At 45.4% G+C, this 15,365-nt stretch overlaps 3 protein-coding genes across 3 annotated transcripts; all 3 read right to left on the bottom strand.

Annotated features, from left to right (window-relative positions):
• Positions 1-389: 389 nt before the first annotated feature.
• LOC135090342 (carboxylic ester hydrolase-like) lies at positions 390-9,540 on the bottom strand. The gene is made up of 12 exons (XM_063987101.1): positions 9,383-9,540; positions 5,692-6,089; positions 5,199-5,351; positions 4,352-4,499; positions 3,884-4,069; positions 3,420-3,613; positions 2,660-2,810; positions 2,336-2,514; positions 1,989-2,148; positions 1,457-1,586; positions 966-1,080; positions 390-693 (listed from the first exon to the last, which is right to left on the bottom strand). The coding sequence occupies exons 1-12, from the start codon at positions 9,489-9,491 to the stop codon at positions 481-483; spliced, it is 2,136 nt and encodes a 711-aa protein (XP_063843171.1). The 5' UTR covers positions 9,492-9,540; the 3' UTR covers positions 390-480.
• A 484-nt stretch (positions 9,541-10,024) lies between these two features.
• On the bottom strand, positions 10,025-10,995 carry LOC135090343 (U-scoloptoxin(01)-Cw1a-like). The gene has a single exon (XM_063987102.1). It carries the CDS (start codon positions 10,921-10,923, stop codon positions 10,537-10,539), a length of 387 nt encoding a protein of 128 aa, XP_063843172.1. The 5' UTR covers positions 10,924-10,995; the 3' UTR covers positions 10,025-10,536.
• Positions 10,996-13,056: 2,061 nt separating this feature from the next.
• Positions 13,057-14,710, bottom strand: LOC135090348 (C-type lectin domain family 6 member A-like). The gene is given in 5 exon segments (XM_063987106.1): positions 13,057-13,383; positions 13,560-13,653; positions 14,125-14,203; positions 14,205-14,317; positions 14,468-14,710. Coding segments are annotated over 5 exon segments (492 nt in total). The 5' UTR covers positions 14,541-14,710; the 3' UTR covers positions 13,057-13,250.
• Positions 14,711-15,365: the final 655 nt, after the last annotated feature.

Below are 15,365 nucleotides of genomic sequence, written 5' to 3'. Positions count from 1 at the left end.
CTCGGCTCGCGGGGCAGCGGGAGACAATCGGTCCATTAGCGCGCCTCGTCCCCGCGCGGCACAAAGCGGTGCCACACACCGCGGCGCCGCTAATGGAACGCCGACACTGCCGCCGCCTTTTTCACGCGACACGACTCGACAAAATGAGACACGAGGTACTGACTGGCCCGCGACTCCCAGCTCGCCTCGCCGCGCCCTGTCCTCCACCTACTCCTCCTCCACCAGCTCCTCTTCCTTGCCCTCCACCTACTCCTCCTCCTCCTCCTTATATTTATCCGTCTCCTCCTCATCCTTGTACTTCCTTCTCCTCCTCCTCCTTCTCCCCCTCCTCCCCAGAACAAAATCAGGTCAATAACGCTTCGTACAATCTTGAAAAAAATATAAAAACAAAACAAACATTAATTTATTCCAAGCACGTGATTCACTACAATACAATAATTTCTTTTAAGTCGAATATCGAATGTTACACCAAGAACTTAATCAAAGCTCGTCCTTGTTCGTGTCTTTGGGTGGCTCAACAAGGACATCCTCGACTGGTGCGGTAGTGGTGGTGTCCGTGGTGTCAATGGGAGTCTCGGTGGTGTCTTCAGCGGCCGTATCCTCCTCAGCGGGCGTGTACACTAAGTTAGGAACGCGCTCTGGGTGGAGGTACAGGTTCTGGGCAAGTGGCAGCGAGTACCAGAAGTCTCGCACCTGTAAAGAGATAGAGAGATGATGCAAAGAATGATTAAAGAGTACCAGAACTCTCGGACGTAGAGAGAGAAAGAGATAGAGAGAGATAGAGAAGAGATGTTAGTGCAGAAAATCAGTATAGAGGAGAATGATTAAAGAGATGCAAGGAGAGGGAACCAGACAGACAGACAGAGACAGAAACAGATACAGATTAACTATTACAAAATAAGACAAGACTAAAATGATCAAGACCAATGCATTCATTCACACTGTCCCCCTCGTCCTGTCCTCACCTCCTGTCTCTGGTCCTCCTCCATTTTGGGCTCAGGCTGCAGGGCGAGGTAACTCATGCTTCCATTCTTCATCGCCTCCCACTTGAAACCTAGGGAGTCGTCAGGCGTCGGGTTCCTGAAGGAGGAAAGGAAGAAGGGAAGGAAGGACGGGGTGAGTGATCAGTTTATATATTCATTCATTTCGTCAGTGATGTATGTGTCTATGTATTTTTGTTGTATTTTTTTATGATTTTTTTTCCTGTTGTATGAAATGATGGATGGGGAATGCTGACAATCACGTAGTATTGAATGATAATTGCTTGTTTGTGCTCATCAGTTCTCATGACGCTGTTGGTGGTGGTGGTGGTGGTGGTATTTTCTTTCATTTTTCATTATTTCCTTCACTTTTCAAACACCCACACTCACTAACCAACATTTCACCATCCATACAGAACAAAAAGCAGCAATCCCTGAACCCCGAACATTCCCTTAACAAGTCCTACTTCTCTTACCCTGTGGCGGCAAAGTTAGTCCACAGTTTTAGCATAAGTTTCCTCAGCTGCAGGTCCTTCTCATCTTTTAGTGGCGGGAATATGGGCCCTCCCTCGAACAGGTAGAACATGTCGTCCAGGTGAGGTATCCCTGGTAAAAGATAAAAGTAGAGGGTCGACTAATGGGGACGTTACATTTGTTATATTTTATCATGAAATATACTCGTTTTCTGTTTTGTCGCTAATAGAAAATGAATATTTTGTGGGTAACTTGAAAAGATTAAGGGATGGAGACGTGGGGAGGGACGGAAGATGGGGAAGAGAGAGAGAGAGAGAGAGAGAGAGAGAGAGAGAGAGAGAGAGAGAGAGAGAGAGAGAGAGAGAGAGAGAGAGAGAGAGAGATAGAGAGAGAGAGTGATGCTCAACCATTCATTCATCCAGCCGGTCAACCATGCACCCACTCACCCATCCAGTCACAGCTTAGAGTACCTCCATCCATCTACCCACCCACTCTACCATGTCCGTACCCCCTCACGACCCAATCCAAGCTTACAGTGCCTTCCCACGTCCAGATTGAAGAAGTCGGTGAAGGATTGGCTGCCCTTGTACTTAAGTTCGTATCTGTAGGTGGTGTTCTTGAAGGGCGCGACGGAGGCAGAGTACAGCTGGGATGTGAGATCATGCGGTACGATGAAGTGACGGTCGGAGAACATCTGCGTGGGAGAGGGAGGAAGAAAAGGAGGAGGATTAGATTAGGAGAAAGGGAGGATGATGAGAAGGATAAGGGGAGGAGTAAGGGGTGATGTTATGAAGAGGAGGAGGATTAGGTAAGGAGGAGAATAGAATAGACAAGAAGGTTAATAAACAAGCTAGCAATGAAGGCACAGGTGTAGTCCTTACTCTGGTCACATTGTCAGCATGCATAGCGTCGAAGTGCAAGCCTCCAATGTAGCGGTCGAAGATCATAACAGTCTGGTTGAGCGGCGCGACGTCATCAGGGCGGAACTCCAAACTGAAGGGGCCCTTTCTCACAAAGTCATACGACAGGGAGGCGCGAGCCATCTCATTGGCGTACATCACTAAGAGAACCAAGACATAGGGACGTTAGGGAAGCTACAGAGAGATCCAGACTTGCCCTTTTTGTTCTATCTCAAATCTCCCCTTAAAACTTCCTCTTTCTAACCATTTATTGTACCGCCGAATCCCGCAAAAATACCAACTTACTGAGGGTGAACAAGGCGCCCTCGTCCTGCGTGATGCCAGTCATGAGATCCACTCGCTTGTGGCGCCCCTCCTTCATCAGGAAGTTGGGGTGCTCGGGCAGGTACTGGCCGTCCACTCTCGGGCCCAGAAGTAGTGGGAAGGAGAGCCACTCCTGCGTGAAGAGTCAAGGGTGGCACTCAGGTTAACGCAAGTCAGTCCGTTCTAAACAATACAGCATTCCTTTCCTTTTTATGTACGAGGGACACCGGCCAATGGCAACAAAAAGGAAGAAAAGCAGTCCCACTGAGGTGCCAGTCCCTAAAGAACTAAATGGATTATTGAAAATTAGAGGCCAAGTGTCTTCAAACCTCCCTCTTGAAAACAGGCAGGGAGTTCCAGAGTTTACCAGAGAGGGATGAAATGATTGGGTATACTGGTTATCTCGTGCATTAGAGAGGTGGACAGAATAGTGGCAAGAGAGTCTTGTGCAGCGAGGCCGCGGTAGTAGAGAAAGCATACTGTTAGCAAGACTGGCATCTTCATTAGGCCTTGTTTTAGCTTATAGCTATTGCCCCTCTTACATAAAAAATGGCCAAGAACAAAAAAAAAAAAATAAATAAATAAATAAATAGATAAATAAATAAAAATAAATAAATGCATAAATAAATAACAATTCAAATAAAATCTTAAAAATGCTACTCCCAAGATGTAGAAGACCAAAAGGAAGGCTAATATATTTCACAACGCAGTACAACACACGGAGCACTGGAAGGCTACTGACGGTGAGGTGTTGAGTGATGGACGTGAGCTCCAAGGCGTCCACTCCCTGGAGACACTCGACGAGCTGCTCGCTGCCCTCGTCGGTGGTGCAATTGAACACTACCCCCGCGTACTCTGCCACGGCGGCGTGCTTGGCCCCAATCGCCCAGGGACATAGCGCGTTCCCGGACTGCAGGATGGCTCGCTTGAACATGCCTGAGAGAGAGAGAGAGAGAGAGAGAGAGAGAGAGAGAGAGAGAGAGAGAGAGAGAGAGAGAGAATCAATAATGTATACGTAATAATCACTAATACATTAACTAAACGAGTTATTAAGCACAAAACAACAGAGAAAGAGAGAGAATCAGTGAGAGAAAGACGTAATAACAACCAGTGCATCCAGTGAACAAGACATGAAGTATAAACTAACAGAGAGAGGGAAGAGGATCAATATCATTGCCATTCCTTCAAAACCAGAGTGCCACCGACCGATAGATTTAGGCGTGAGGATCTGGAAGTGCACGGAGGCTGCTCCGGCACTCTCCCCGAACAGTGTAATGCGCAGCGGGTCTCCTCCAAACTTGTGCACGTTCCTCTGTATCCAGGAGAGCGCGAGGGTCTGGTCCTTGAGTCCCATGTTGCCGGGAACCACGTCGTCTTCAGTAGAGAGGAAGCCTGGAGGAAGGAGAGAAGGAGAGTTACTTAGCTTCCTGACTTTTTTATAAGGCGTGACTCCATAGGCTTTCTTAACTGGTCTTTAACATTAGGCTAATAAACTTTCCCACCTGACGTTTAGTATGAGGTGGCTAGACTCCTTACCTGTCTTTTAATGAGGTTACTAGACTTCCTTACCTGACCTTACGCACTTGGTAATTAAACTAGTATACGCTGCCAAAACAAAATCTTGATAGTGTCCCTAAAAGAAGCGCCAGGGCCAGACCACGTCCCCTCACTCACCTAGGATGCCGAGGCGGTACTGCACGGTGACGAGAACCACGTCTTCATTGAGTATCACGTGGGGCGGGTACTCTGACGAGGAGCCGCAGACAAAGCCGCCGCCGTGCAGGAATACCATGACGGGGAGGTGGGGCCGCGTGTCCTTGGCCTGTGTGACAAAGGAGGAAAAGGAGGAGGAGGAGGAGGAGAACGAAGGAAAAATGTATCAAACCTCAAGAAAAGCTTATATTTCCATTGTATTGCATTTTTTCTCTCTATAGTCGTTCTTTAACATTGCTAGCATGGACACACAAACACAAAAAGAAAAAGAGAGAATACGAGATAAATTTTGTCACCAGTTGTTAACATTATAAGATTTGAAAAGGCTAAAGATTAGATTCTGTCATATAAGATGAACAGAAAGGGGAGAGGATGTCAGGAGGATATGCAGAAGGAATATGTATCGTGTTGTTTCTTATCAGTAACTTCAGAAATAATGGAAAAAAAAAAAAAGGAAAAAGCATAGTATTTTTTTAGCAGCATGTAGTACTTTTACGAGTGTCATGAAGATGTTCTTGTCGTTCCCTCCTTGAAGAAAGAAAGGAAGTAGACTTACGAGAGGAATGCAGAAAGAAATGCATCACGTTTTCTATCAATACCTTCAGAAATGATAAAAAAAAAACATAGCAGTAGTTTTAATATAGGAGAATTTTGTTACACACTTCATAATATTCCCTCTCTTTTCTTCGTTAACCTCCCCTGCTTAACATTCTCACCCTTTGCTTCGTTTAATCAACCCCCTGTTTAATATTTCCTCCTTTCTCTTCGTTTTATCACCCACCCCTCTCCGTAACATTCCCTGCCTCACCTTAGGAGTAAAGATGTTAAGGTAGAGACAGTCCTCGTCGCCATGCACCTCTTGGCCCCCCATGAGGGTATCAGGCGTGGGGATTTGGGGGCAGGCGGGTGGAGGCGAGGACCCGTCCTTCACGCCGCCCCACCCTGAGAGCATCTGGGGGTCCTGTGGAGAGATAAGCTTGTTACTCTTGTTGAAAATAGTTAGGAGTACAGACTTGGAGGATTGTGAATGCAGTTAGAGAGGGATATATAGGAACTGGCTTTCAAATAGGGTTGTAGATGAATGGAACGAACTCAGTAATCAGGTTGTTAGTGCTGAGTCATTAGGGAGCTTTAAAAGATTAGACAAATTTATGGATGGGGATGATAGGTGGAAAGAGGTAGATGTGTTTCATATAGGGACTGCCACGTGTAGGTTTGATGTCTTGTAGCTTCCCTTATGTTCTTAGGTTCTTATATAGAGAGGAAAGGTTAATCTACGAGTGACAACAGGTAACACTCACCTTGAAGCGCAGTTCCCCCACGGGCGGCTTGGCATAGGGGATGGAGTAGTAGGAGAAGAAGACCTTTCCTTCCGTTGACCTTTCACGAATACCAGACACTTTTCCCGTGGCCGTCATCACTACGGGCACCTCCCCTTCCTCCTCTCTCCCAATGGGCTTCACCTCCTCCTCCTCCTCCTCCCCTTCTTTATCCTTCTTCTTCACCTCCCTATACTCCCTCTTCACCTCCACTGTAATCTCCTGCACTTCCTCCTTCGCCTTTTTCGTCTCCTCCACCTTCGCCTCCGTCTCCTCCACCTTCGCCTCCTCCGTCGCCACCTTCACCTCTTCCGTCGCCGCCACCTTCAGTAGTGTCGCCCCCACGAGCAAGATTAGAAGAAAAACCCTCATCTTGCCTTCTGCAGGAGTACAGGAATGGTTAGGTTATGTTAGGTTATTGTTTTTTTATTTTTTATTTTTATTTATTTATTTGAGTTAGGTTGAGTTAGGTTAGGTTTGGTTAAATTAGGTTCGCTTTGGTTTGATTTGATTAAGTTAGTTTATGTTAGGTTAGATTTATGGTGTACATAATTTCATGGTTATTACTGGAGACTTTCGATCCCTAGCATCACGTTGTGCTGGCCGGCGGCTGTCCACTGCCTCTTCATGACTCGGCCTTCACAGATAGCAGGGCATGAGTGGACGGGGACGGCCGCGTGTGGTCTGAATGTCCTGGCATAGCTTAAGATAACGCTGGCTAGGGGTTGGGGAGAAAGGGAGAAGGGTAGAACTCTTCTGCATTACCCTACTCCTCTTTCTTCCGACTTACATGCATATCTATACCTACCCAACATCTCATTCAACTAACTTATCTAATCTTAAGTCTCCTTGTTGACTCTGTACTAACAACCTGATTACTGAGTCTTTCCCATTCATCTACCACTCAATTTTCACAAAGAGCCTTAAGGATTTAAACTGCTCTTTGTTCTCTGTGCTAATCACTGTTGCTGTGGTATCATTTGGCATTCCTTCCCTCCTTCCCTCGTCTTGTTCATAGGCCCGTATTCTGAAATGCTTTGCTCTCTCGCCACAGATGATAAGCCGGGTTCTCAAGACTGCTTCTCCTTTTATAACATAGAAATGCTGTTAATCTGTCACTAGAACCGTATAAACACCCTTAAAAACCTGTCACTTCAACTACATAGAGCCTTTTGAAAGTAGTGAAGGTTCGGCGCAGAAGTGTTTCAGAATAGTTGCGGTTTTTTTTTTTTTTCTTCCTTTATGTTCCCATACTGTTACCGGGGTCTCGCTGGCAGTCCCTTCCTCCTTCCCACAGTCTCTCCTAGTCTCTGGCCACCCCATGATCAAGGTTAAGAGGAGAGATAACATTCGTCTCAAGCCTCCCGCTACTCATTTTCTTTTCCTCATAAGTTGCTTATCTCGTGGACTTAGGTGGCTTCTTGCAGGGTTCCTTATGTTACAGGGACTGCCACGTTGCACACGCCGACTGCCACGTATCATACAGGGAATGCCACGTATAGACCAAACTGCTTCTTTCAACCTTCCTTAAGAGGGAGATGCTTAAGATAACTTCATTTTTTTTTACTATTTTATAATCAGTTATGTATTCCTCTTATCGATTGTCACGTGTATTGCCTAATTCCTAAGGGCTAATGTACTGTAACCCATCGTGAACCCTGGCAGTCTCGTGTGAACCGTTGAAATCACTAAAAACCCATGAAACTCCTTATAAGGCTCAGAAACCCCTCTTGTAAACCCTTGAATTCCCTTGAAAACTCTTGAATTCCTTTGTAAAGCCTTGAAATATCCTTATAAACATCTGGAATCTATTGTGAACCGTTAAAACGTGCTGTGAACTCATGAAAACCCTTTAGAACAACAACACAAACCCCTGAACACCTTTATAAACCCTTGAAATACCTTGAAAACTCCCTTATAAAACCCTGGATTCTTTTGTACACCCTTTAAATCCCCTTGCAGTTCCTTATGATCCCATGTCACCGTGTCACGCCAAGACAAACATCCCCTCGGCTCTCCTTCCCCCACGCATCCAATACATGCCTCTCAAGATACCGGAGAGACAAGTGCCTGCCGTTATCTGGGTCCACTCGCTGCCGTCACGTAAGCAGGCGTGGGGGAGGCGCGGGGAGGCATGGAGGGAGCGCCGGCTATCAGTAAAGTCCTCAGGATCAAGGTCTGTGGGTTATTTTCGGCTTTGCTTTCTCACCACTACTATTTTTCAAGGCCACAGAGATGGTTAGCCGGGTTCTCAAGACCTTCTCCTTTTAGCAATGTAGAAATATTATTAATCTGTCAAGAAATCGGTAAAAACGCCCTTGAAAACCTGTGTAGCTTCAACTAGAGCGTTTTGAAATTGTGGAGGTGCGATATAGAAGTGTTTCAGAATAGGGACGTGTGAGAGGGAGGGAGTGAGGGAAGGAATCAAACCTCTCTGTGCTTGTTGCCCTTGAGAGAATGCATTGCCCGGGTTGGTTTATGAGATAATAGTTTTGTCTTCATTCTCACGACTGAAGACACTGGAAAAGGGAGGAAGTGAGGGAAAGAATCAAAGTTCCCTTTACTTGTTGCCCTTGAAAGAATGCATTGCCCTGCTTGGCTTGTTTTATGAGAGAATAATTTTGTCATCATTTTCACGATTGAGGACACTTGGACGCTTAAATAAAAGGGGTGGAGAAGGAAAGAATATATATATCTTTTTTATTATTATTACGGCTGTAGTAAACACTGGAAGGCTAGAAAAAGGCGATGAAGGAAAGCAAGCGGGAGCAATATGAACTGAAAAAAAAGTAATGAAACAGCCATTTTGGAACTCCATGAAATGTAAGAGTAAGAGAACAACATGCAACATAATTTTCTTTTCCAAAATTTTGCTGAATGAAAGAAAAATAATGGAACAACAATTTTGAAACTATTAAAAAATGAGTAGGGGAAACATGCAGGTCGTTGCCATCACCGCCTTCAGACATCTGAGTGTTGGCCATGAGAGGAGCCACGCGATACGGTGAAAAGACATGATAAGGTTGTACTCACGTCTACACTACCTGTGGTTTACAACTGTGGCTGCCAACACTCTGGACCATAACTTTTGTTTTCTAACTGGCTGATCATAACACACACATGATGGGAGATGCAGAGAACCAGTAGGCCTACACGTGGCAGTCCCTACTTTGCACTCGCCTATGCCCACTTGTCACCTGTGTCCATAAATGCGTCTAATCTTCGCTTCCCGATTTGCAATTAACACCATCACTGTATTCCCGCATTCATAACTGTATTCGGACACGTTAGCAGAGTGAGGGACGCTTCAAGGCACTTGTCAAATTGTGGATAACCCTTTTGACTTCACTCTTTGGAGTCAGACACCTTTAGTGAGTCTTTTTCATAGCCCTTTAGTTGCCCTAGGTCAGAATTTCCCCTTATATGAAAAAGAGAACAGGAACATAAAAAAAAAAGAATAAAAATGTACGAGACTAATTAATCTCAACACAGGAGCTCCTCAGATACGTAATGTTGAAAAATTATAATATCAAGTCTTGTATTTACTACCCTAGTAAGAATAAGTATGAATGCAAAAGACTAGTTAACCTACACAAAGTGGGCTCTTAAGTGCTACAAATAATGCCCAATCTTACATTTATGACTGTGGAGAGAGGCAGCGAGGGTGACTTACGGTGGTGCGGGAGGCGGTGCGCTGGTCGCTGGTCCAGTCCTCCTAAGGCCGCGAGTCGCCGAGGTGTGGTGAATCCCTGACCGCTGGTGTGTGCTACTGATAACACCATCCCCCTACCCCTTACACACGCCTCACCTATCTCACACCGTGTCTTCCTCCACCCCAGGCCCCAGTCTTGTAGCACTCGTCCCCCCCTCCCCCGCCCTCCCAACACACAATTGTACTCAGATTGAGGGAAATAATTGGGATGAGTGACTAGTGAATTTAACACACACACACACACACACACACACACACACACACACACACACACACACACACACACACACACACACACACACACACACACACACACACACACACACACAGACGCACGCACGCACGCACACACGCACGCACGGACACACACACACTTGACTGCTTTCTCGTTGCACACGCCGTATCTCTCTCTCTCTCTCTCTCTCTCTCTCTCTCTCTCTCTCTCTCTCTCTCTCTCTCTCTCTCTCTCTCTCTCTCTCTCTCTCTCTCTCTCTCTCTCTCTGATCACTCTTATCCCTCCATGAGTACGTGATAAGTTAAAGGTGCACGCTCTTTTGTTCTCTCAATAACATAGACTTGAGGAAACACTGAGACAAGAAATACAGGAAAATTTATCAGACTGCAGTACATACCAGGGACAGATGAAACAGACACAAGCAGACCACAACATTCACAATAGATCACAAATTAATTACAAATACATATGGTCCATGATCTAAAACGCATTGCTTTCTGATTAATGTGGTTTGCGAAGGCCACAGAGATTAGGTACGTTATTATGGGTGCTTTTCTCCCATTCATAATACATTATCTTTAGTGAACCATCACTGGAATCATAAAAAACACTCTTGAAAACCTTAATAACTTTCATGTCAGCCTGAAACGTCTTTGAAAACCACAGTAACACACACATTACCCAAAAACACCCTTGAAAGCTATCAGTACCTCACAGTTGAACCTAAATCACCATGGAAAAATCCCAATAACATGCACATTACCCAGAAACACCCTTGAAAAAACACAGTAACTTCCAGTAGAGACAGTTACGAAACCTCCACGAAGACCAGACGTGAAAACCTCAACAAACCACTGCTGACACACACCGGGGAAGCGAACTAAGCATCCTCCTCAATTTCCAGCAGCTTTCCGAACTCAGCGTTAACGAAGTCGAAGAGGGAGGGCGCGTCCTCGCACGGGTACGCCTCTGCAGGACTGGCGCACGCTAGGATATCCTGGCTGAAGATCGTCTGGTTGCCGCAGATGAAGGAGAACATATAAGTGTGCTTGTGTTCTCCCGTGGCGTCAAAGAGAGGCATACATACGTGGTAAATCTGGCAGCCGTTGTCCACGTCCGCATAATATCCGTAGGCGCGGTTGTCGCAGCTGAAGGAGGTCACCAGGGGGTTAATCAGAAGGTCCTCGTAGTTAATAGGAAAGGACCAGCGGAAGTTTGCGAGCCCAACTGCGAATAGCGGCAAGAGAAGGAGGGCGGGACGCAACATGGTAGTGGTGGTGGTGGTGGTGGTGGTGATGGTCGTCTGAGAATAAAAGAGCGTGGTGTTAGTAGTGTTGGTGATCTGAAAACGGGGGAAGTAAGGGAGTTTATAACTGTTTACATGTGGGTATCAAGTATTAATAATCTTTTTAGATCCTAGATATGATGTTTGATTTCACAATACTATTCTCTACTATGATAAGTCTTCTGCTGTCTTTTTGTGGTCTTGTGCAAGCTTGTCACCCTTTATGGTCCCATCATGTCTCATACAGTCTCCTTATTGTTAAACTTGGTGGCGGAAGGATGATTAGGTTAGGTTAGGTATTGGAAGAAATGTGGATGTTAGTTTAAATCAAGGTAGGTAGTGGAAGAAATGTGCTGGTTACATTAGGAAGGTCAGATAGTGGAAGGATGTTTACGTTGGATTAGGAAGGTTAGGTTAGGTGAGGTAGTGATGAAGGACGTGCAGGATGGACAAGTGAAGTGAGGTGGTAGGAAGATGTGTACGTTAGATACAACAAATGTGGTGGATGAGAGGACTGTGTCGGTAAGACTACAGAGGTGTGGCGGTGGGAAGGGAAGCTATTTCTTACCTGTTGTAGCGTAGGAAGGAACTGAAGGGACAAAAGTAACCCTGCTCATTTTATATACCTGTCCATCCTTCCCACCTTTCCTGACCCTCGCTTCACACACACACACACACACACACACACACACACACACACACACACACACACACACACACACACACACACACACACACACACACACACACACACACACACACACACACACACGTAGTACCAGTATTTGTTTAATTATTTCGTATTATTTTCACATTTTCACTTCATAATTATTTACTTTTCTATTTATTCAGTTCCATTTGGTGATTTTTGGCTAAACCCTTTCTTAACCCTTTCAATGCGATGTGCAACTATTGTCAACACTAAAAGCACTGCGCAGTATCTTTCTTTGATCTTCAAGAGGAGAAAAAAAGTATGGAAAGAATAGGTTTGTCAGAATCCAGCCAGTGAAGTGTTTGCTTGTGGTTGTAGAAGGAAAGGAAATGTTTCAGAGTGGTTTGTGGTGATGGAAATGGTGCAATGGTGTGACAAGAGGCAGTGAAAGGGTTAACTATTTCTTATTTCTTGTTTTTTTTTTCTATGTGTCATTTTATTCATGCATTTCTTATCAGTTTGCTATCTTTTCTATTCTGTCTTCTCTCCTCTCCTCTCCTCTCCTCTCCTCTCCTCTCCTCTCCTCTCCTCTCCTCTCCTCTCCTCTCCTCTCCTCTCCTCTCCTCTCTCTCTCTCTCTCTCTCTCTCTCTCTCTCTCTCTCTCTCTCTCTCTCTCTCTCTCTCTCTCTCTCTCTCTCTCTCTCTCTCTCTCTCTCTCTCTCTCTCTCGTCCCGTTCACCCAAGGACAATTCAACATCAGCATCTTTTAAATTCAAACTTTGACTAAACACTCATCACCACCACCACCACCACCACCACCACCATTTTTACTATTACTTATGTTATTATGACTGGTATTTCTGGTGGTGGTGGTGGTGGTGCTACTAAACTAAACTAAAACAACAACAACTACTACTACTACTACTACTACTACTACTACTACTACTACTACTACTACTACTACTACTACTACTACCGTCTTAAATACCAAACACAGCTCAAGATCTCCCGTCACCTTGAATCGCCCGCCTGGCTGGTGTCTTCTTTCTGTCCTTGGAGATGCTGTTGTGTCGAGTGGTGGTCAGACGGGTTCAGGGGAGGTCAAGGGGGAGAGAGAGAGAGAGAGAGAGAGAGAGAGAGAGAGAGAGAGAGAGAGAGAGAGAGAGAGAGAGAGAGAGAGAGAGAGAGACATTACAATTTACATTCATCTATTGTTATATTTTAATTGATTCAGACTCGTGAATGGAAAGATGGGAGATGGAAAGAGGAAAAATGAAATGAAAGAGGAGTACACACACACACACACACACACACACACACACACACACACACACACACACACACACACACACACACACACACACACACACACACACACACACACACACACACACACACACACACACACACACACACACACACACACACACACACACACACACAAGGGATAAATAAACTCACAATTTTTCAGTAATGCCTTTGTGTACTTGTTAAACATAGTACATAAAGTTTCTCATATCTAGCTACTTGAATTTTTCTCTCACGGTTCTCTCTTTCCTCGTCTCCTCGTCTTTTTTTTTTTTTTCAAACTCTTGCAGCTTATAACGTCTTCCTTTTTCATATCTTCCTACTCCTCTCTTGATGTCCTTACGTCTATCTACGTCTCGCAAATATAGCCCGGAATGGTGTAGTCAGAGGCAGACACCATGTAGCGCCTCTTCCGCATCCTGACCAATAAGGTGTAGAGGGTTCCCTGGGTTGAGCTGTTTACCGGTTCCTCTGGAGCCCACCTGGCGAAAATTGAAGTGAATCAGTGGAAATGTAGTAGTAATAGTAGTAGTAGTAGCATCAGCTGCAGTAGTACTAGTAGCAATAACAGTAATAGGAATAACAACAACAGCAATAACCAAAACACTGCAAACAACCCAATACAAAACACAGTCACACAGCTGTTGTAATCACTCACAGGTGAGACAGCTGGCTCATGGGGCGTCCGTCAACCCACTTCCACACGCCCGAGAAATTATTGCCGCCCACCCAGCAGGGATACGTTGATAAGCCTGGTGGGGGAGAGCGAAGGGTGAGGCGGAGGCGGGAGGAGGGACTGAAATGCTTAGGGATGAATGAGAATAGAGGGAGGAGGAGTGGGAAGCAGAGTGGGAATTTTCAAGACACTTATCCTCTGATTTTCAAGTATCCTTTTTGACATTTCTTTAGAGCGTGGGACCTCAGCGGGCCTTTTTTTTTCTTTCTTTTTGTTGCTCTAGGGTTGTCTCCCCCTTATATAAAAAGAATGGATATAAGTAAGAAGGAAGAAGAGGAGGAGGAGTAAATGGAGGAGTATAGTAACGTGAAGGACATGGTGCAGTTGAATAAGCGAGAGCTGCTAGACAGAGCTCCACGTTTTCTATACAGCTGTAGTGAACATTACAGGACAGAGAAAAGTATATTCGTGTGAAGACAAACTCGTAGATTTCTCAATGTTAAAAAGCAACACCCGCACGAAACAGGCTGAGAGAAGCAATACACACGTTCAGCAAAGGAATCCAGGTAGTTAGAGACGGCTCGCATCTTGTCGTGGTCCTCCAGAATTATCAAGTCTCCCGCCATAATTCTGACAGTCACTCCTCGCCGAGTTCCACGAATGAAGACTCGTATTGGACCTGTTGATGATGGCGACCACACACCACTTGTTGGCCAGAGCCTTGAAGGGCCCCGGGCAACCTGTGGGGTGCAGGGATGGGCTCAGGGGCGCGTTAACGGGGTGATGCAGGGAGGGAGGTTAACTGAGAGAGGGGCACAACACACACACACACACACACACACACACACACACACACACACACACACACACACACACACACAAATACTCACTCAAAGCCTGAATGGTCGGGAGCGCCGCCACCACCAGCGCAACCGTCAGAGCCGTCACATGCATTGCCGCCATGGTGCCACACCCCCTCTCTCTCTCTCTCTCTCTCTCTCTCTCTCTCTCTCTCTCTCTCTCTCTCTCTCTCTCTCTCTCTCTCTCTCTCTCTCTCTCTCTCTCTCTCTCTCTCTCTCTCTCCTGCTGGGGATGTGCTCTGATGAGACGCCCAGAGTCGAGTGAGCGAAGACGACTTCTCTCCCTCATATAAGTACACGGACACAACCGGCTGTTTTCAAGCCTCTTTTTGCGTCTTGTGGATGCAGTTTTCTTTTCCAATTATGCCCCGCCCTGTTACTTAGCTGCCATTTGCTGGTTGGGATGGGGGGGAAGAGGGTGAAGGAGGGAGAGAAGGAGGGGCAGTCGCATAATGTTGGCCTGAGGTGGAATATTAGGAAGCAACAAGTCTCCTTTTATTCAAGTCTGCCTTCTATTTTTTTTTCCTAATCTCTTTTTCCTTTGTATTTATTTTTTCTCGTGCCCTCCCTGGTAATTTTTTCTCTTGAGATATTTATGTCTTTATTTTCATTATTTTCATTATTAAAAAGAATAAAGTTTCATTTTTCAAATTTTTTGTTCGATTTTGCTTCTCTCTACTATTCGTTCGCCCACACAGACACACACATGCGCATTACGATCACGAAAATATACCTGAATGATAAACAAACTCACACTATTGTCCTGTAATGCTTCTGTGTACTCTTCAACTCTATAATATAAACACAAGGTACAGTACTTAAAGTTCCTTATAGTTGCCCTTAGTCTTCTATATATTTTTCTTTTTTCTTCTTTCCCTCCTATTTCCTTATTCAGACTCATGTGTTCATGTAGACAGAGAGACAGACT

Source organism: Scylla paramamosain, chromosome 34 (genome assembly GCF_035594125.1).
Source record: "Scylla paramamosain isolate STU-SP2022 chromosome 34, ASM3559412v1, whole genome shotgun sequence".
Lineage (NCBI taxonomy): Eukaryota > Metazoa > Arthropoda > Malacostraca > Decapoda > Portunidae > Scylla > Scylla paramamosain.
The sequence above is the reverse complement of the archived record's forward strand: the minus strand, read 5'-3'. Positions and strand labels throughout refer to the sequence as shown.